At 43.8% G+C, this 20,503-nt stretch overlaps 1 protein-coding gene across 36 annotated transcripts in view; it reads left to right on the plus strand.

Annotated features, from left to right (window-relative positions):
• CAMK2G (calcium/calmodulin dependent protein kinase II gamma) overlaps positions 1–20,186 on the plus strand; it is a 159,317-nt gene extending 139,131 nt beyond the window's left edge. For 5 of the 36 annotated variants that reach the window (XM_083440413.1, XM_083440406.1, XM_083440404.1 and 2 more), the window contains 7 exons: positions 1,431–1,499; positions 2,739–2,783; positions 4,253–4,301; positions 12,788–12,863; positions 14,000–14,094; positions 15,383–15,631; positions 17,644–20,186. In XM_083440413.1, the coding sequence (XP_083296539.1) occupies positions 1,431–1,499; positions 2,739–2,783; positions 4,253–4,301; positions 12,788–12,863; positions 14,000–14,094; positions 15,383–15,618 (570 nt within the window). In that variant the 3' untranslated portion in view covers positions 15,619–15,631; positions 17,644–20,186. Of the gene's footprint in view, positions 1–1,430; positions 1,500–2,738; positions 2,784–4,252; positions 4,302–6,907; positions 7,022–9,130; positions 9,263–12,787; positions 12,864–13,999; positions 14,095–15,382; positions 15,632–17,643 lie in introns of all 36 variants that reach the window. The other 31 variants (XM_083440392.1, XM_083440414.1, XM_083440422.1 and 28 more) reach the window with 12 other exon arrangements.
• The last annotated feature ends 317 nt before the right edge of the window (positions 20,187–20,503 follow it).

Consider the following 20,503-nt stretch of genomic DNA (forward strand, 5'->3'; position numbering starts at 1 on the left):
TGGCACTCCTTCTGAACATCTGAAAATTGCATGGTTGGCCACCATGAAACACTGTGGTTTTCCTAACTCATATTGCAAATTGATGTGTTAGTGCATATGGTACTACTACAAATGGGGGGGGGAGGCTTGGTACCAGTTGAAATGCATAATAGTGGAGCAACCATGGTGCTATTGTGGTGAAGGTGCTTGATAGAGCAGGTTAATAAGATATTTCTGTGTCAGTATAACTCTGTTTTGCCAAAGGGTATCTGCCTCTCCCATTATTTTTTCATGTATTACACATTTTCTAAAGAGCTCAGAGTGGCTTTCATATGCTTCCTAGGCAGTCTCCCAACCAGGACCAGATTTGCTTTTAGTTTCAGCGGTAGAATTGCATCATGTACCTTCAGACTATGCTCTGGGCCAGTGCAATGCACTGTGAATTGCAAATACACAACTTCCAGTGGTCTCCTCTCAGCTTTCCAAATGACTTCGTTGTGGATATTACAGACTAAATAAGTTTCAGCTTGGCAGTGATTCCCATAGTAGGATAGTCATGCGACTAGTACATCTTACCTGCTCCTTTCTCAGTCTGCTGTTTGGCAGCCAGGAAAGGGTTGGGCTGGCCTCCGCTGTGCATCGCCAAGGAGAACAAGCATCCAGGTTTGCCTGCTTCTTGAAAAACATGCATCTAGACCACAACCTGTACATTTCTGGCTTACCTGAATTCGAGCAGGATTGCTCACACTGGGAAATAATTGGGCTGGGAGTCTTCCGCGCTTTGAGAGAGGCATACGAGTCAACCAGCCCTTGCAATTTCGAATGCTAGGATCCAGAACTGCAGGAAAGGAAGGAAGGACATAAAGTCCTATTTTAGTGAACTAGGTTTGTGTGAACATGAGTCCAACTTATGTCCAACATCAAAAACTTATGCAGAATGCTGGGAAGGTCGTTGAGCACATTGGTTTCTCTGGCCCACTGAGGGATTAGTCATGAATATCTTCCTTCCTTCTACTCCAGCCACAAGGTTTCTGAATGTGACCAGCCATCAGGTTGTTCCATCCAACATACTGCAGTTCATCTGAATGTGTTCCCTTCTCTTATCTCCTCCATCCCTTGGCTAAGTTAACACTCCTATTTAGGCTACTCATCTTCCCTTAAGTTCCTTGCCACTTTGCTTTTGGACTAACCCATCTATACCCATCTCGTTCTTTTCCCAATCCTACTTAATCTTCCGTGGGTATCTGGGTGCATCTTTGCCATGGAAGATGGCAAACCAGGCACGACCTGTTCCACTACACTTTCTCCTGTTTCCTTTCCCCTCCACAGGTGACTTTGGGAAGGGTCTGAGCTGAAATGTCTTGTTTGCAGCAATAGCAATGTAATGTTTTTTGATGACTGTTGCCCAGCAGGGTGGGGGGGAAACTAAACCATCTGTTTTTCTGTCTTAGCCGCAGACCAACAACAAAGCCAGTGTAGTAAGCCCAGCAAAAGAATCAGCCCCAGTGCAGATGTCCATGGTATCTTTCCCAACCGTTTATCTGCCCTGTTTTTACTTTTGGTTCTTACCCTTGCCCAGAATGCTGCCTGTTGCTGCTCCGTGTTTCTGCTTAATTCTGTCTGCAATCTCTTGCCCCCGGCTCTTATCCCAAGCTCCCTTGCGAGTGAGAGGTGCAGCAGCGCTGTGGTGTCTGTGTGTGAGGCCTGCAGCTTGTCCTGATATAATTTGACCTCAAGGAGGCCATGATGGAGTGGTCAACGACATCCAGTCTCCAAAGAATGAAGGAATTGGAAACCTCTGCCCTTGTCTTACTTGCACCGGGTTCACTCTTCCCGATTAACACGCTTGCAGCGGGGCCACACATTCCTGTGTTTTTGACAGCTCAACCAATGCCCGCTCTGGCCCTTCTTTTAAAGACTTGGAAGTAGGCTGTGGGCCACAGAAATGGATGAACATTGTGGGCATTGTGATACTGTCATAGAACAGAACTGGGCAAGTTTCTCAAAAAGAATACAGGAATGACTGCAAGTTAGGAGTCTTAAGAGACTGGATAGTTGCTCTCTACTCCGTGTAATGCTTCGGAGAGGTTCCCCTTCCCCCTTGGGGTGTTTCATAATTTTTAACCCTGTCCTTTACTCACTGTACCTCACCATGCGTTGGCTTTTTTAATGCTGCTCTTGTGACGCTCAGCTTCTCCCCTCCTCTTTCTGTTGAAAACGTCTCATTTTCGAAACGTCGGTTCAACCAATTGTGGGACTTTGCAACTTACCTACTTGAGCAGTTCTTTGCTGTGGAGCTTTGGCTGCCATTTTTTGTGGGGAAATTGTGAATGTCCTTCCAGAGACATTTGTGGGGGAAACGTGGAGACAAAGCCCTGCTTCTCCTCTCTGATCTGGGTGAAATGTTAATGTTGGCTTTTAAAAGTAATAAATAATCAGTACCCTCCGTGGGTCACTAATTCTTGAGCACTGCTGGAAATCTTCGTGGCCGAAGAAAGTTCACAAACAAAATTGGGATATAGAGAGGCTTGTATGTCTTTGTCTCCTTGTAAATTTATCTATTACAATTGGATATTTCTCTTCCAAAACTCTTGAGTGGCCCTTTAAGGTGGATGGGATGGGATGTACTTACACCGTTTTAGGGTAGAGGTGTTTGTGCTTTGGTCTTGTCACTTTGCTCTCCCAACAGGCACTACACGGAGGGAGAAAAGTTTTGGAGCTGACATCTGATACTTGTATTTCTGTCCTCTTTCAATTAGGAACCACAAACTACTGTTGTGCACAATGCTAATGATGGCATAAAGGTAAGTGAGTGATCACAAAGGACTCGCGTTAGTACCAAACACCCTTTTCACTGTCCCTCAAAACCAAGTCTAAGAGAAAGCACCCAGACAAGCAGTCTCATAACCGATATCTCTCCCAGTTTCTGTTAATGCATAGGAAAACTTACCTTGTGCCCCAAGATCTTTGCATTCTCTGTTTCCCTCTCCCTTACCACTGGCAACTAATGTGGGGTGTGTGGGTTTGAGGGTATGCACAACATAAGCTTTTGCTACAAATTCTGGAGAGAGCTGTGGAACTCAATTCATCATCAAGTTGTGGTTTGTGTTATATCCCCATGGCTTTCACAATATGTAGTTTCAGCATTTTGCTGCCCTTGTTCCTAGCTACCTCGTCTTAATTTCCGGAACCTCTTCCTCTTTCAAATGTGGCCAGATTTGTGGTGCCACATCAGAGCCCTGCCCCAGCACCACTAAATTCTATCTCTTAAAAAATAAAATATCCATGGCAGGGTTTCCCCTGGTAAAGGTCAGAATCTGAAGGTTCGTATGAGAGGAGATACCTGTCATAGAATCATAGAATTGTAGAATTGGAAGGCATCCCTAAGGGTCATCTAGTCCAACCCCCTGCAATGTAGGGACCTGTGACACTCTGTTTTATTATTTAAGCCCTTTAAAGAATCATAAACAGTGCCTTCCATCAGTCTTGGAAACATTTTGTTTATTTGCTAATTTGATTTATTTCGTAATATTTATACACTGCTTGGTTGTTTAAAAACAACAACAAAAACACCTCAAAGCGGTTTACAAAAGATAAAGCAGTAAAATCAAGGAAAAATTGCAACCCTGCTTTAAAACATACAAAAGTTAACAGATAAAATTACCCCAACTGTCTTAAGCATCTGGGTAGGCTTATCTAAACAGGAATGTTTATAGCAGGTGCCCAAAAAACTACCATAAATTGGAGGCATGACCCATTTTTCTGAACATCCCCGCTAGCACCTTGGGTTTCCAGATGCCTTTATATACAAGAGTCTTCCAGGAATCACGTACTACTTGAGCCCTATACTTTAATGACACTTCTTTATATTATGAAAAGGAGTCGTTGTCGTCCCCCTGCCTGCAAATATTACTTCCTTTATGTCCCATTCCAAATCTGTGTTGCAGGGCATTCTTACACCTGCTTGGTTGTCCGGGTTCATATTTGAGCAAAAAAAAAAATATAAATATTTGAAATTATACCTTTTGAATAGTGTGGAGAAGTAAGAATTTTAATTTTCAAACTTGGAAAGATCACACGTGGCAGAAGGTTTGTTACGTAGAAAAGCGCTGATTTGTTGCCCTGCGAACCAAGGGATGTGCATGTTTTCCCATTTCTCCTTTAAATTCCATTTCTTTGATAGGTTTCCCATTTATACAGAAATCTCTCAGTCTGTAAAGCCCCCCGTCATGCATGTTTCAATACTTCCATCTACCAATCTTCTTTCCTGCAGGGTTCCACGGAGAGCTGTAATACTACCACTGAAGATGAAGACCTGAAGGGTAGGTTCCTTGGCTGCAAGCGGGCAAGATGGCCCAGACCCACTGGCAGAGACAGAGCAGTTTTCCATGCCAGGCTCCTTACCTGTTGATGCAACTGGTCTGTGTTCCCCTCCCCTAGTTGTAGTTGGAGGTGTAAGTGTAGTGAGGCTGTAGGCTGGCTGCTATAAGGATTTTGCTAGCTGAAGGACTTCTCTGCCTTCTTAGAAGTTTTTGAGATTGCAAGTGCAAGGAGCTATTCGTAGACTAGTCCCACCGGCCAAAAATACGTAAGGAACCAACTTGCATTCTCTTCAGCTCATCAGAACACTTGTGTGAAATTGGGCCCGATCACAGATGGCTCACTATTTGGTTTGGAGGGAGAAGGATGCTCTTTGCATTCTCTTTGTGAGAGATATTTGCCTGGGAGAACGTCTTGTATTCATGCCTGCCTGCCTGCCTGCCTGCCTCACCTAGCAGCTGTGCAGGAGTAAAACTCAGAATTAGGGGGCCACAATACAACAGCATTCCCCAACCTTCAGTCCCTAGGTGTTGGACAACTGGCATATTTAGCAAGTCTCCCATCAGTCTCTGCCAGCATGGCCAGTTATCGTGATCCTGGGGGTTATAGTTCAGCAGCAGACTTGAGGTCGGGGAAGACTGTGTTGTGACGGCATATCCCTCCTAACCTGAATGAAGGCTTAAGCTGAGCAGCCTGAAGTTATTTGCTGGTCAGTAGGGCTTTCTCAAAGGATTTACCCCAATTTATAGTTCTTACATAACTCTGCCTCTACCAGTACACCTAGATCTGGAATCCATGTGATGAGGTGAGCTCCTGTTGCTCTGTCCCAGCTTCTGCCAACCTATCAGTTCGAAAGCACGCCAGTGCAAGTAGATAAATAGGTAGCACTGTGGCTGGAAGGTAAACGGCATTTCCGTGCACTCTGGTTTCCGTCACAGTTTCCCGTTGCGCCAGAAGCGGTTTAGTCATGCTGGCCACATGACCCGGAAAGCTGTCTGCAGACAAACGCCAGCTCCCTCAGCCTGAAAAGCGAGATGACTCCACAACCTCATAGTCACCTTTTACTAGGCTTAACCGTCCAGGGGTCCTTTAACTTTACCATACCTAGATCTTGACTCATATGGTCTTTTATAGGTCAACAGACCATATGAACGAGTCTCATAATCTAGGTCAGCAGCGCCACAAGACTGCATCGTAGCAGTAGCCATCGATGTAACATTGACATCAAAGAGCACTTGGGATGGGGGGCACTGCCGGATTGGTTAAGCTGTTCCAAACCCTCGGTGCATTCCACAGTGACTCTTTAATACTCAGCAAAAAAGCTTTCCATGCAGGAGGCTGTGCCTCATCAAGGATCAGCCCACTTTCATTCCCCCATATGTGTGAGCCAGTCACACAGTAAAATAAAGAAGGGATGGGGGCTGACAGATCCAGAAAAGGATTTGAGGTTTCTACATGCACGGATCCCTTTGAGAACGCCGTTGTGAAATGTCCCCTTGCCTTGGCTAGTTCGTAAGACTGATCTATCAGCCCTCGGCCATTAATTGGACCTGCTTCCCTGAATGTAGTGTTAGCAACTTGGGGGAGCCTAACCTAAATCTAGCCACCTGAAAATTGCCAGAGGGAAACAAAGAGATGTGGATGGCCAGCTGTTTTTGCCTGTAGGCAAAAATAATACTCAGATGTGCATGCTTTAATAAGGAGTGGTGTGGTGGTGAAAAGAGCATCAGTATGTGCTCTGAAGTGAGAGCCCCATAGCTCAGTTATAGAACACATACTTTCTGCGCACCAAGTCCTAGGATCAGTCCTTGGCATGAGCACCGGGGTCTTTGGGGAGCTGTTGCCAGTCAGAGTCGAACAGTACTGGGCTACATGGGCAAATGGCCTAACCTAGCATATCGGCTTCAAATCCCATATGCGCCAGTATATTGTAAACATCAGTATAGGAAGTGCCCTCTTAAGAGCATCTTGTAATTCTGAAGTGTGTATGCAAAGCTAAAGCAAAGGTATGGGTTGCAAGAGAAATTGCATGTGGGAGCTTTTGATAAATTCCTTTCAAGAGAAGCCACTGTATGCTCCATTGAATGAACCAAGCTCTGATTTCGCCGTCTAGTCCCTTGAAAGGATAATTACTCCACCGTTGTCATTTCTTTCCCATTCTCTCACGCATCTGCTTTCCCCATGATGAGCTGCTCTTTGCCAGAGTGCCTTTTCACAATCCACTCTTCTGCCAGAGCTGAGCCACTTATCCGCCGTTGCTACGTGAGTGTAGTTTATAGATGAGCTTTGTGGTGGGTAGTGGATTCGTGCAGGTAAACATGAAAAAACATCGTAAACAGACTCACACAGTTGGCAGCTTCAGTGTTAGCTATATGAACAGGTGAAGGGAGAAGCAGCCAGCTCTGCCTTTAGCTGTGCACGATACCTGATAACGTCATGTCTTGGCAGGATTCACCGGCAATATTTTTTTGTAATGAGTGTTGTACTTGTTTTGTCCTGTTCCATTATCTTTTTTTTTTAACTGAATGTACATTTTTTTTATTTTGTTTTGTTATTTGTGTGTGTATGTTTTGTGTGTGTGTGTGTTTTGCATCCTTTGCCATGCAAGCACCCCCTCTCTCCATCGGGGATGGCAGCTCAGTGCTCGAAGGACGGAGTCACTGTGAGAGCAAAACCCAGACTGAGTCCATGCAGTCCCAGCTTTCTCTCTGTTATTCAGCCAGTAAGTCCAGGGTTTACAGTCCTTTCCCTACTCTGACTCTCTCTTCTCCCATTTCTCTGTCTTCCTCGGCTTCTGCAATATTCTCCCAGAATATTGATTCTCATTTCCAACACTTCATATTTTCAAACTGATTCATTTCTCCCCAGAACCATTTCTGCTCATCTAACACTTTCCAAAGAAACTCCTTTCCCTCCCCCAGCCACAATAAAACGAAACCATGATCTAGCTAACTTCATATCCTCTTTTCCTTAGCCAGATACCATATACTTCCTTTGCGATCATTTAAAAAAGTGCTTATTGATGTGTATTCTTGGGCATGACACTTTGTTTGGGGGTATATATGTATCTTATTATCTTATTTATTAGATTTACGTACCGCCCTTCATCGTAAGATCTCATGGTGGTTCACAGAATAAAATACGGGATAAAAACAAGTAAATAATTTAAAACAAAACAGCAAAACGAAAACCCCACCTTCCTGCAGACACATTTAAAAGGCTTTAGGATGTTAATCAGCCATTGTAGGGCAGAGGTTTAATTCTTCACCAGTGTTCAGAAATGTTCAGTAAACCGAAGTCCTCGCTGGCCAGGAAGGCCTCTACCAATAAGTTTGTTAGGTTACAGCTCTTATGGACACATTGGTGCAGGGATAAGCATGAGATAAGCATGAGATAAGGTGTTTCATGCCACAAGTGGTGATTCCAGATGTAAACAGGAAGCCCTGATTGGCTGGGGTCTTCCAGCTTTTGCACATGGAGCAAACAAACACAGCGCACCATCTTCACAAGTGTCTATTCATGGGAAATGGGTGGGGAGGGACCACAGCACACAGCACGAAACCTTCTATGAAGGATTGCCCACCGGTGTGGAAGGAAATCATTGGTATAGCAATTAAAATCAGAAGACTTAAATTGCAGTTGTGTGAACCCATGCACATCACTTGCACACACAGAAAAACCAGAACCCATTTCTGATACATTTTCTCTGTCCAGCAGCACCTTGGGGATAGTATAGCTGTCTAAATTCCTCACTATCAGTCTTGGGGAACTTTTGCAGAGATGTGTCAGAGCTGTGGTTATGATCCTGCATAGGGACCGCATGAGAAACACTAGCAATTTGACTTCAGGTTCTCCCTCATTGAAGAGGCACACTTCAGCAGGGAATTGGAAACACAAGCAAATTCAGCCCCTATCTAGTAAAAAACAGATTTGAAAACCCTGCCCCCTTTTCCCTACTCTTTTCTTGTTCACCTGAAATTATCTGCTATCAATCCTTCAGAGACTTCTTTGTTAGTGCCCCTTGGTTTTTAGAGTTGAAATACTCCATTCAGCTCTAGCATCTCGGCTCATATTTTACTCTAAAACCAGGACTGGGTGCATGCTGTTTTAAAACAGCCCACTTGTGTAATGAGATAACAACTTGCAAAATTTTGTCTTAAGTCGTTGTTTCCGTGAGCTGTATGTGTGCGTGAAGCTGAACGTGGGCATTTAAGAGCAGGCGCATGGGAGGATAGTGATAGGGAACAGCTAACGAAGCAAGATGGTTTTTGTTTTTTACATTTGTAATTCAAAGCCTATATGGAGATGATCTTTATCTCCTCTCCAGACGGTACCCTCTTCCAAAACCTATAGGTCTGGTGAGAAAGTATTTGGAGGATTGGATTCAGCATTGCCTAGTTGGAATGAACATTCGTTGACAAAAGGAGACATCGTTTTCCATTCCAAACCGTTGCAAAGCCTTTGTCCCCCTCCTGTAAAGTAGAACCACGATGAGTCATGTTAGGGTCATGTAGAAACCCGGCTCGGGCGGAGGCAAGGGAACCCTGCTTCTGTGCTTTCTCTGTTGCTCTTATGATTTGGAGTTTAGATCACTTCACCTTCTCCTTCCTCAAATCTTACTGTGTTTCTTAGTTGCTGTTTTGAAATACTGAATCTCTTTGTTGGGATTCAGTTGCCCAACTTGCTTTGCATTGCAGAAGTTGGTGGCATTGCTGCTTCTGGGGTTTTTGTGTGTGTGTGTGTGTGTGTGTGTGTGTGTGTGTTTTCAATGCAGTCCTTATTTTGTTTTCTGGTTTTTATTTTTGTTTTAATGCTTGCATTTGTTTTGCAGCTACCACTACACAATCTTGTGAAGAGAAACTACTTGCCTGGGACAGCCCAGGGCAAACTGTGGAGTTGGATCGCGCTCAGTCGGGGCCTGTTCTAACTCCCGTAGTTCCATTTGCACTTAACAATCCGCCATGTAAGTTAGCTTTGTAGTAGCAGGAGTAGAAAAACAACAACAACCCTAGTACTTAGCCTCCTCACTTCTCTACCTTTTCTGAACCTTTATCTCTCATTTTTCCAAAATATATATTCCTCTCCCTCACTCCCCCTCTTTGAATTACTTCTTTCTCCTGAAATGGCTAGCTAGGAGCAAGAAGCCCCAGTTCAGACCTCCGTTAGGCATATGAAAACAGCAGCCCCAAACAGCAAGCACAATTCTCAAGCTGCAACTGCAGACCAAAAAGCAAAAAAAAGTTACTCCATCTAAAGTTTCCAGCCTTAGCAAAGCTCCGAACTCGGAATAAATAAATCCGTACCATAGATATGCCATCTGTTACCCTTCCATCCACTTCCACAGTTTTAATGCATTGGAGATTGCTGTGTGGATGTTTAGAGAAATACCAGTATTTTGATATCATCCAGCTCTCCTTGTTCTGTAGCCTCAATTCCTGTATGTTGATAGGGTAGGTGGCGTTACTTGGTGGTGGATCATAACATTCTGCATGTAAAACATCAATCCTGATGGCTCCCCTGAAAAAGCTTTCTGGCTACAGTGATGGGAAAGACTCTGAAACCTTAGAGATCCATTCTCAATCAATGGAGACAGTGCTGTGGTTGGGCCTGGCGTGGAGTAGATTTGTATATTCATACAACATCGAACACTTCTTGTTATGTAGCTGCAATTCCTAAGCATTCACTACAATAGAGGACTGGAAGGCAAGTGTGCTACTTCCAGGTGAAATCCAAGCATCGCTGGAGGTAGACGGTTCAGCAGCTTACATGTATGATGTTGAGGGTCTGAGAATGGCCTCCGTGTGCTTCCGAAGCATTTCTGCATGGAAAATGCCAATGTGGTAATTCCAGGGGTGTCTTCTCTCTGATTTGGCCAGCTGCAATCTGTGTCAAAATGTACACTGCATCTCTCCATGAGATGCACAGGCCACCGCAGCACATCCATATGCTCCCCCTGTTGTTGGGACAGCATTTCACTTGTAAATGTGAAAAAATAGGTCCCTTTGTAATCACTTAAGACTAGCAACAGTAGCATCCATACAGAAAGTTCATAAGGCATGTGAAGTCATTGATGGCCTTGCTGATAGATAGAGCTGTTCTTTCTGCTCTGGGAAATAAAAACATTGATAGATGGGGTATGAAGTGGTTTGTCCCACTTTACAGAGGTCTTGTTGCTGTTATTGGCTATTCATTCATTCATTCATTCATTCATTCGTTTCTGCCCTGCCCTTTACCTCAAAGGACTCCAGGGAAGCTTAGTGACTATATGTCTTACCTGTGTAGATGAAACATTCTTATGAACAGCAGCCAGTGACTTCCAATGTGTGGTGCCTTGCGCCAACAGATTCAGCTCAGACCTGAATCCTAGAAACTACCTCTTGTCCTGTTCCCGTATGGTTCCAACAAGAGCTTTTCTGCTGTTGTAATTTATGTGTGCAACAAATGAGTGAATTTTGAATTCGGTGGAAGTATAGACAGTCTCAAATTAAGTCTTGAGCTCTATCTCTTTTGACCAAAACAAGGGCCAAGGCAATCACACTCATGGAAACGTCTAATAACAGAGAAAGTCAGTGTTCTTTTCCATCCAGGTAGCATATCTCTATGCATTCAAGGCCTGCAGTTGGTTCAGTTCTTAGAACATGCTCAGCTTTGTTATAATTGAATTGGAGTAAAGGAGAAGCAGATACTGCTGCCTGTCTGGGGTGCCTCAGTGTCTCTAAAAATTGGGGACACCTCTACTCCCACCAGCTCTTGTTGGGCAACTCTTAACACTATGGCCATGGAAACATCTCTTATACAGGTATTAATATACAGAGACAGTGTACATTTGAAAGCCAGATCCCAGGGGCATTCTGCTGTACACAGCCATTTTGGAACAAGCTCAAACTTGGAGCCTTAAAAAATCCCCCTAAACATTGAAAAACATCATCTGAAGAAGTGTGCATGCACATGAAAGCTTATACCCAGAACAAATTTAGTTGGTCTCTTAAGGTGCTATTGGACAATTTTTAAATTTTATTTATTTATTTTGACTGTGTCAGACCAACACGGATACCTACCTGAATTGAAAAACATGTTATTGCACCCACTTACAAAACAGCATATATCAGTGCATGATGCAGACTGAAAAAACCCCACAAAGTTGTCTGCAAAAATTCCTGGCAAGCTACAATACATGGCTGGTGGTCTGCATTCAACCTGATGGTTCACAGTTCCTAGTGAGGCCACAGGATCTGTGGCTGATTGTATGGCTGAGAATAGGTTTCATTGTGCCAGAATCGTTCCTACAAATAGTGTGTGTAGCAGTATTTGATAGTGGTACAGTAAGGCACAATCCAATATAATTATGCAGTAGGAGCAGGTGTGAATAAGGTGGCAGCAAGCTAACAAATGGGTGGGTGGTTTGTGTCATGAGAAGCGGTCGGGTGAAAGAGGAAGGTGATACTAGAGCTAGGAATCTTTCATGGGCACAACATTTTGATACAGGAAGGCTCTCAGGAGCTGTTTTAGATCCTGTGCTGGTGGGAGTCTTGGTCCCGAACATCTGTAGGGCACTAGGTTGGCAAAGGATGGCTTAAGCCATCAAACAGGCATTTATAGGCAGTTTCTGTAGACCTGCCAGTGTGTCATCCTTTTGTTCATCTCTTTGGGGATCTGTGGAACCGAAGCCCACAGTTCAAAGAAGTGAGGGACTTCTGTGGCCCAGTGAAAACATAATGCAGTTTATAAACCTCCAGGCACCCTTTCCTTCCCTGAGCTCCCTCCGGAATGACTCTTCACATTCATTCTTTCCTTCGCATCTTTTAGCAATGGCTTGGTATTCTCTGTATGTGCCAGTGCAAATGACAGTGAACGCAAACCAGCTTCATTGGAAACGATGGTTTGCACGCCCACTTCCAAGCATGGTTCCACTCCTAGGTTTATGAGGGAGCCATGTTTTGAATTAAGTACCCTTTGTGACAGTGGGCACCCAATAATGGATGGAAAATTGAGAGGAAAGTTGCTCAAGAGGCAGAGGGAGCACCTGAGCTCCTGGCCCTGCTGCCATTGCTGTAGCCATGATTGAGGTCAGGATCATCATGCCTGCAGTAGACCCCTCTCTCTTCATATCTACACCTCAGATTTGAATGATGCAGTGGGTCTTTCCACCTTAGAAACAGTGCAATGGAAATGTGACGGTAGTCTGATCCTTGGTGCTCTCCACATAAATCATGCGCAGATTGTTAGAGCCGAGCCTTTTCTTGGTGTAGCAGTGCTGCTGTTCGAACTGCCACCTTCTCGCTTCTTCCTGCATTCCTTCCATTTTCCAGACTCCATTCCTTCCAATATGTAGCTGTTATTACTGCTGTTCTGGAATTCAAGAGAGCAACCACCGCTGCGAACACTGCTCTGTTGAACCTCCGGAAGGGAGCACTTGCTTGCCATATGTTTTGTCCCAACTCCCATGTGCCGTAAAGCTGCCTTTTTTTTTTTTTATTCCCTTCTCCAGTGCGTAAACAAGAGATCATTAAGATAACGGAGCAGCTGATTGAGGCAATCAACAACGGAGACTTCGAGGCATACACGTAAGTGGAGAAACACAGGGTGGGGGCCTGCTGTTCAATTGGCCATTCGAAGCCAGATAATTTGGGTCAAAGAAGACATAACCATGGGGTGGTGAGGTGGAGAAAGGGAGTAGAAAATAGCAAAACCCTACCATATTTTTCGCTCTATAAGACACACCCGACCATAAGACACACCTAAGACACACCTAGTTTTTAGAGGAGGAAAACAAGATAAGCCAGACACGCTTGCTTGGTGTGGCTCTTTAAAGATAGAGCGGCTCTTGCTGGCTTTTCCAGGAGGTGGGAGAAGGGACTGGAGGGCTGCCCTCCATCCCTTCTCCCACTTCCCTGAGAAGCCAGAGGAAGCTGTGCAGCTATAGCTGAAGCCAGCAGAGCAAGAGCGATAGCTGTGCAGCGGCTCTTCCCAGCGAAGCGGGATGAGAGATGGAAGGGGCTCCATAAGGGCCCTTACTTTTTAGGAGGAAAAAAGTGTGTCTTATAGAGCAAAAAATACGGTAAATATACCGTATTTTTTGCCCTATAGGACGCACTTTTTCCCCTCCAAAAATGAAGGGGAAATGTGTGTGCATCCTATGGGGCGAATGCAGGCTTTCGCTGAAGCCTGGAGAGTGAGAGGGGTTGGTTTTATTAGCTGCTAAGTTCTGCATCCCTTAGACAGAGATTCTTCTCTGAAAAGGTAGTTGATTAATTTGAAAGTAAATAATAATTTAAAGCTGCTGGCTGGGAGGGGATGCAAAATGTCTGGGGTTCAATCCTAGAGCACTTGACGTAAACTGTAATGTGGGAATGGTAATGAATATGATTGGTCACGTGTGTGGGAGAAGAGTAAAATCACTTTTAACTTTTAGAGAATGGGTTGAAAATTAGTGTTTTCACCCTAAGATGTGAAGACTGCTTCCATTCCCTTAAGATCTGCTTCCCACTTATAAGAAGTTAGCAGCAGCAGCAGGTGCCTAGCCTTGAAGCCTCAGATTGCTTAGGGTTTAGGAAAATAGGTTATAATACTTAAGGAAGCTCAGCTTTCTGTTCCTGGTTGGGGAGCCCTCTGAATCAAAACTGCATGGTGCAAACAGTCTATATTGACACAGGCTATAGGTTCAGATACCAATGAGATCTTTATACTTTGTTTCTTGCAGGAAGATCTGTGACCCTGGATTAACCTCATTTGAACCTGAAGCACTGGGGAATCTTGTGGAGGGAATGGATTTCCACAAGTTTTACTTTGAGAACTGTGAGTGGTAGATAACTGGCAAGACCAAAATTACGCTTGACCCTGCTTGCTTAGGTAGGAAAGAACTGCAGTTTTAAGACCATCTCTGGACTTAGATTGGCAGCGGGGAGCTTACTGTAAGTGTATTATCCTGGAAATTTGCACTCCAGAATTCTCCTCTTAGTTTTTCTTTTAATTGGAATTTTTGTATCAGTTGCCTGGTACACTATCAAACTACAACCCTGAGAGCCTGTCCATAAAGATACCATGATTGACAGCATTGAAAGCTGCAGAAAAATCTAGAAGAACAAACAGAGCTTCTCCTTATATGGGCCATCCATTTGGGACACCAAGGCAATTAATTTCTGTGCTGAAGGCACACCTGAAACTAGATTGAAATGACTCCTGATAATTGGTGTAATTCAGCAGTGTCCGAAGATTCATAGCAGCCCCAGAAGTGGATATTTGTGACTGGCCAATTAGTTGTTAAAATCCTCAGGTTCCAAAAAAAGGGTTTCTTCAGCAGTGATTTCACAACCATCTGATTTATCATCCATGTGGTTTTGAAGATACTCTTGGTTTCCGCCCTAGCTCGAATATAAATGAATAAATTATTAGAGGTATGGGGTGACAGAAATTCCCTGCAAATAAGCATGAATGTGCAGAAGAAACGGGGAGGGGGTCGTAGCAGGACACAAAAGTGAACTACACCTTGTCTACTTCTTTAGAAAGGCATGAATAAATAATAATAGTATCAAGAAGGGTTCAGGTCCTTTTCTCCGTGCTATAACCAACACTTGAAAAATAGCCACTTATAAGCAGGCTCTGAATGCTGGAATCTCTGAAGGCTCCCCAGAGGCAGGCGGAGAAAAATGATGGCTCCTTTCTCTGCACGTTGTTTATGTTTGTTTTATTTCTCCTTAGCCGTCAACTTTTCCTGGTGTTGCGCACATATATATATATGTGTGTGTGTGTGTGTTCCTTGAAAAAAACGATTGTTTTTGATTTTCAAAGAATCCTTTAGGTTCACAGCGTAATAATAATAAAATGTAACCTGGTTCTCCAGGAGCCTGAGATTAATTCATTTTAAGAAAATTATTGGAGGGACTGGACCATAGAAGCAATTAGGAAAAGGAGGGAGTTTTGTGGGGCAGTTGGTCGGACTGCTTCATTATGGTCTGACTGCGATGGAAAGAAAGGCAAAAGATGTGTGATCTATGAGGGGAAGTGACCAAAGCAATGAATGAAATAAACCTGTTTCTCTTTGCAAGGTTAGGGGGAATGCTCATTGTTTCACATGTCTCCCCAGTATTGTCCAAGAACAACAGCAAGCCAATCCACACCACCATCCTGAACCCCCACGTTCACGTTATTGGTGATGACGCAGCCTGCATTGCCTACATCCGCTTGACACAGTATATTGATGGTCAAGGCCGACCCCGCACCACGCAGTCGGAAGAAACCCGTGTTTGGCACCGCCGTGACGGCAAGTGGCTGAATGTCCACTACCACTGCTCTGGGGCCCCGGCAGCTCCACTCCAGTGAAGCTGAAAGATGGGTATGTTGGGCCAGGAAAGTCTCTCCAGTACAAAGAGGAAGTATAATACGGCAGAGGAAGCCTTACCAAGGAGACCTGTGGATGGGAACTTGCAAAGATATATGGCGGTTCAAATCTCTTGGCTAAGTAGATAATGCTCACTACTGTTTTCCCAGCAGTGAAGCGCAAATCATGCTGAAGGTGTCAGACCTACCAGGTAGGGATGGAAAAGGCAAAGGAGGAGGATGAACAGGACAAATGTAGTTTTCTCCCCTTAGTGTTGTTTCACAGTTGTCATTGTTCGGCCATCTTGAAGATTGGTGGGAGGTTCCAGCTGCCTCAAAAGAGCTTTTTTAGCCTAGCGTCTCCAGTCGTTGGAGGTGCAGGCTAACTCAGTGCTGAATTCCCTCCTGTCTACAAGAATAGGAATTCACCGAGCCAGAATTTTATTATCGACGCCTGGTGTTTCTCATGGTCTCCTGTTGAAGACCATGTTGGGCAAAATCATGCACAAAATGCAGCGTGTCCCGATGTCTGGAATTGTTGAAGATTTAGCTTTGACAGCTTCAGAAGAGTGTTGGACACTTAATTTAGACAGAAAGCACTCAAGGCTGAAAGTCATTAAGTAAAGGCGTTTAGTTCCAGGGAAGGAGCCAACCTCTGGTTGATAAAATGCTACAGGTTAGAAGGATGTACCATACACTGAAGCCTACATTTCTTGGCTCCTGACTTGTTCCCTTCACTTCCTGTATTCACATAGATAAGAAGGAAATAAATTGTTCCAACAATTTACTCCTGATATCATCTGCAGTGATAAACAGCATAATTAATCTGCTCGTGCTGTTAATATATTTATATTTTTATACGTATAGGAACATGTTGTCAGTTCTGTGCACAAGTGAAGTACTATAGTTTGGTTGCATTTTAAAGACACCTAACCCATCCCCCAGTTCATTCTCTTTGACATGAATTCCTTTTGGTCTTTTTCCACCACTGAATCTTGAACCATGGATAAACATTTCATTGGCACCACCATGAAACATAGCTAACCAGGGTTCATTATTGAATGGAGTTTGCTAACCAGATTTCCTTCTTGGCGAATCCTGACTTCCACTAAGTGCAGTGCTGAGATTACAGTTAACCTAAGTTAAAATACTTAATGGGAGCTTGCAGAAACAGGAAACCCTCCACCCAAAAAAACCTGCCTAATTATGCCAGCTGCTGGGTAATGTCAGCTGTTCCATTAACCTGGCCACAATGATCCATGCGACGGGCACCTCCAGGCTTGACTACTGTAATTCGCGCTACGCGGGGCTGCCCTTGAAGCTGTCCCAGCGGGTGCAGAATGCTGCAGCGAGGCTTCTCACAGGGTCTCTGCCATGGGAGCATATTCACCCAGTGCTTTTCCAGCTGCACTGGCTCCCGGTGGAGTACAGGGTCAGATTTAAGGTGCTGGTTTTGACCTTTAAAGCCCTTCACGGCCTTGGACCCTCGTACCTACGGGACCGCCTCTCCCGGTATGCCCCACGGAGAGCCTCAAGGTCCATAAATAGCAACACCCTAGTGGTCCCGGGCCCTAAGGAAGTTAGATTAGCTTCAACCAGAGCCAGGGCCTTTTCAACTCTGGCTCCAGCCTGGTGGAACGCTCTGCCTCATGAGACCAGGGCCCTGCAGGATCTGATTTCTTTCCGCAGGGCCTGTAATACAGAGTTGTTCTGCCTGGCCTTTGGCTTGGAGCCAATTTGATTCCCTCCCCCTCTTTCTTTTTTCTTTTTCTTTCTCCTCCTGCGATGAGGCTACATTTTAATATTTTAATGTTTCAATATTTTAATGTTGAATTTTAATTTTGTTTTTAAGTTGTATTCATTCAACTTGTTTTTATTATTGCTTATTGGCTGCCCTGAGCCCGGCCTTGGGCGGGGTATAAATAAAAATTATTATTATTATTATTATTATTATTATTATTATTATTATTACATTTTCTTCTGTCTCTCCCCCCCCCCTTCAAATCCGTCTCCTCTTTCTGACTGCAGCAGCTTTCGGAGATACTCGGCGGGAGGGCAATATCTTCTCAGCAAGCAGCTCTGGAGTGCCTGAATTACAGCAACGGTCATGTTCGTTTTGACGTTTAAAAAAAAATATATGAATTACAAACCGGCAGCAGCCAAATGCACGAAACCCTGCATGAATCTGATGCTCCGGGCGCTGCCGCCTTTCTGTTGTTTTTCCATGGATCCATCGTGTCTGTTTCTGCTGTACGAAGGTGTCTTTTAAATCTCAAGAGAGAAACCCATATTGTTTGTATAGAAAAGAGATCATCATCCATGACGGAGTGTCCAGCGCCTCCTCTCCAGGGCTGATGATGGGGCAGCAGCTGTGGAGCATCTTTCAGAACCGGAGCAAAGAAGGGGGAAGAGAAAGCAGCAAAATGCTGGAACCTGTGCTCTGTGAAGGCACAGTGGGAACTAACATGTCCGGGCTATGCTGCAGCTTTAATCGGCGAGATGTGGCTGGCGGCGAGCTCTCGGGGCCAGCGTGGAGAAAAGGGGGCAAGGTGGAAGGAGGACATTTCTCGGCCCTTTGCCATACAGCAGACTGACTTGAGCCCAAGGGTCAGCGGTGGAGATGTGCAGCAGTCAGCCGTTTGCTCGGCCACTGGGTCCCACTGATGGACTGCGTTAAAATGAACAAGAATGTTTTAAGGAACAAATGTGAGCTGGATTAAATAGCGTAGGAGCTTGCTCTTCAGAGGTGCACTGATTTTTATTTTATTTTTTAAGAAACAGCCACTCCTTGGAGGCATGAAGTCAGCTTATAAGGGCAAAGTTGTAAGAGCAAATGATATTAGGGGGAAGAGGGTACATGAATGGCTTGTTTTGATTTTGTTTTGTTTAGAATAGATGGGATCCAGATTGCTGCGGAATATGTGCTGCTTAGGAAACAGTTGAAAAGCTTTGTGTTAACATCCTGCCCTGAAGTTTTGCACACACACATGCGTTAGCTTCCTGTATGGTGTGTAACTTAGTTTGTGTTTTATACTGAAATAGATTCTATATATATATAAATATATATATGCACCCCTGTAACTATGGGGCTTGCTGGTTTCCCAGTTTTATTTGTTTTCTGATAAATGAGCAAAGGGAGCCAGCGACTTCAGGCAAGTGCTTTTTCCACTAGCCCAGTCCCTCTGACACAGCTTTGTTTCCTGTTGTTCCATTGGGTGTATTTTATTTTCTTTAATCTCTCTCCCTCCTATCATCTGTGGTGGTGTGTTTACTCAGTTAAACGTTGAATCAGAACTTTGGTTTTACTTTATGCAGAAGGTTCTCCAGTTTCTGCTGTAGCTACGACTAGGAACCCAACACACCCATATAGGGGATTGCCAGTTTGCATTGGCCACAATTGTCTCCCTTGCCACCAGGAAGGGCAAGCATTGCTCTTTATTCCCTGCATAGAAAATGTTTGACAGTTGTACACCTTGGCCATTGTTTTACCCATTTTTTATGTAGTAGAAGTGGGATATAGAAACCTTCCCAGTAAACTTTGACGTTCAGATTGACTCCCTGTCTTCTAGACACGGAGAACACCAAATCTCTTTTGCATGTATGGTCACTTAAATTTGAGAATATGGGATTCCATTATATTACACTCCACCCCTTTGCTGCCTATAAAGGACTAAGCAGAATAGCAGGAAGACAACCTTTTGATGGAGTTTTAGGACAACAGAAAGTTACGACGATCCCATGGAACAGAAGGAATGTGTTTTCTACTTTGCAGTGAACATCCTAGCTTCTGTTACTGCTAACAAGGCTGATAGCTCAGTCCCATGGCATTTATCACAGCTTATCTTCAGCACAGCAAAGGGAATTTAGCCTTTGCGAGGTTTGTCTGCGCAAACCCTTTTCAGCCTCGTCTAGAGCCAGGTGAAGGAGAAAAGGAATGCTGTCTCAAGTAGTGGGATAGAAGTGAGACCTTTAATGTAAAACATCCTTAGATAGCACTAAGCTTAGTGAGTGAGGCGACAAAGAAAATCCTTGATAATTTTATTCAGGTTTTTAACAATAAAGCCACGAAGTGGGGAACAGGAAATTAGTTATGCAGCTTTTTAAAAATGACAAATTCTGCATGCTTTTAGGTCTGATCTTTCCTTGTCTCTTTATCTGAAGATTATTAATGATAAACCCTCTCTGTATTAAGTATCTGCATCTTTCAAAAATATTTTATTTGGGACAGTTTTGAGTTGAAGTTTTTTGTCTTTGTTTTTGCACAGTCTTCGAGACATGTTCTAATTTAATGAGAACCTTAGCTTGGTATGGCCATTATACAACACAGCTATAAACCTTTAGCATTCTTAATGTTCTCTTATGGGGTTAATGTAAGCATCTATATATAATATTATATCAAGTTTTAAACAGGAAATGGAAGATGTTTGATGCAAAAATTTTGCATGATAGAGAATTAATTGAAATCAAGTTAGGCTTTTTTCTGAATGTTGGTAGAACCTTCATAGCTTTGTTATAATGAAACCTTGAACCGGAAATATTTAATAAAATAACATTTAAATGGTGCAAAGTCATATAGTACTCTTGTATTCTCCTGAATCTTTGGGGAAAATAGGCCTTGGGCTGTTTAGACACACACTGCTTTCTCAAATCTGCTAATAAGAGGCAAATTCATTTGATTGCATTTTTCATTTCTGGTGAATCAGCTCGTTTTGGATATGTGTATAAATATGATCGCTGACCTATAGAAAAGGTAAAAGATTGCAAAGAAATTAGTGCATCCAAAAATATTGGTGGGACGCAATAGAATTTTGTTGAATTACTGCTGACTTGCTACACATTAAAAATCATGTTGTGTTACACACTCCTTTTTGTTTTATGCCACCCCAGT

The sequence above is a fragment of the Podarcis tiliguerta genome (genome assembly GCF_965153285.1).
Source record: "Podarcis tiliguerta genome assembly, chromosome: 5".
NCBI lineage: Eukaryota > Metazoa > Chordata > Lepidosauria > Squamata > Lacertidae > Podarcis > Podarcis tiliguerta.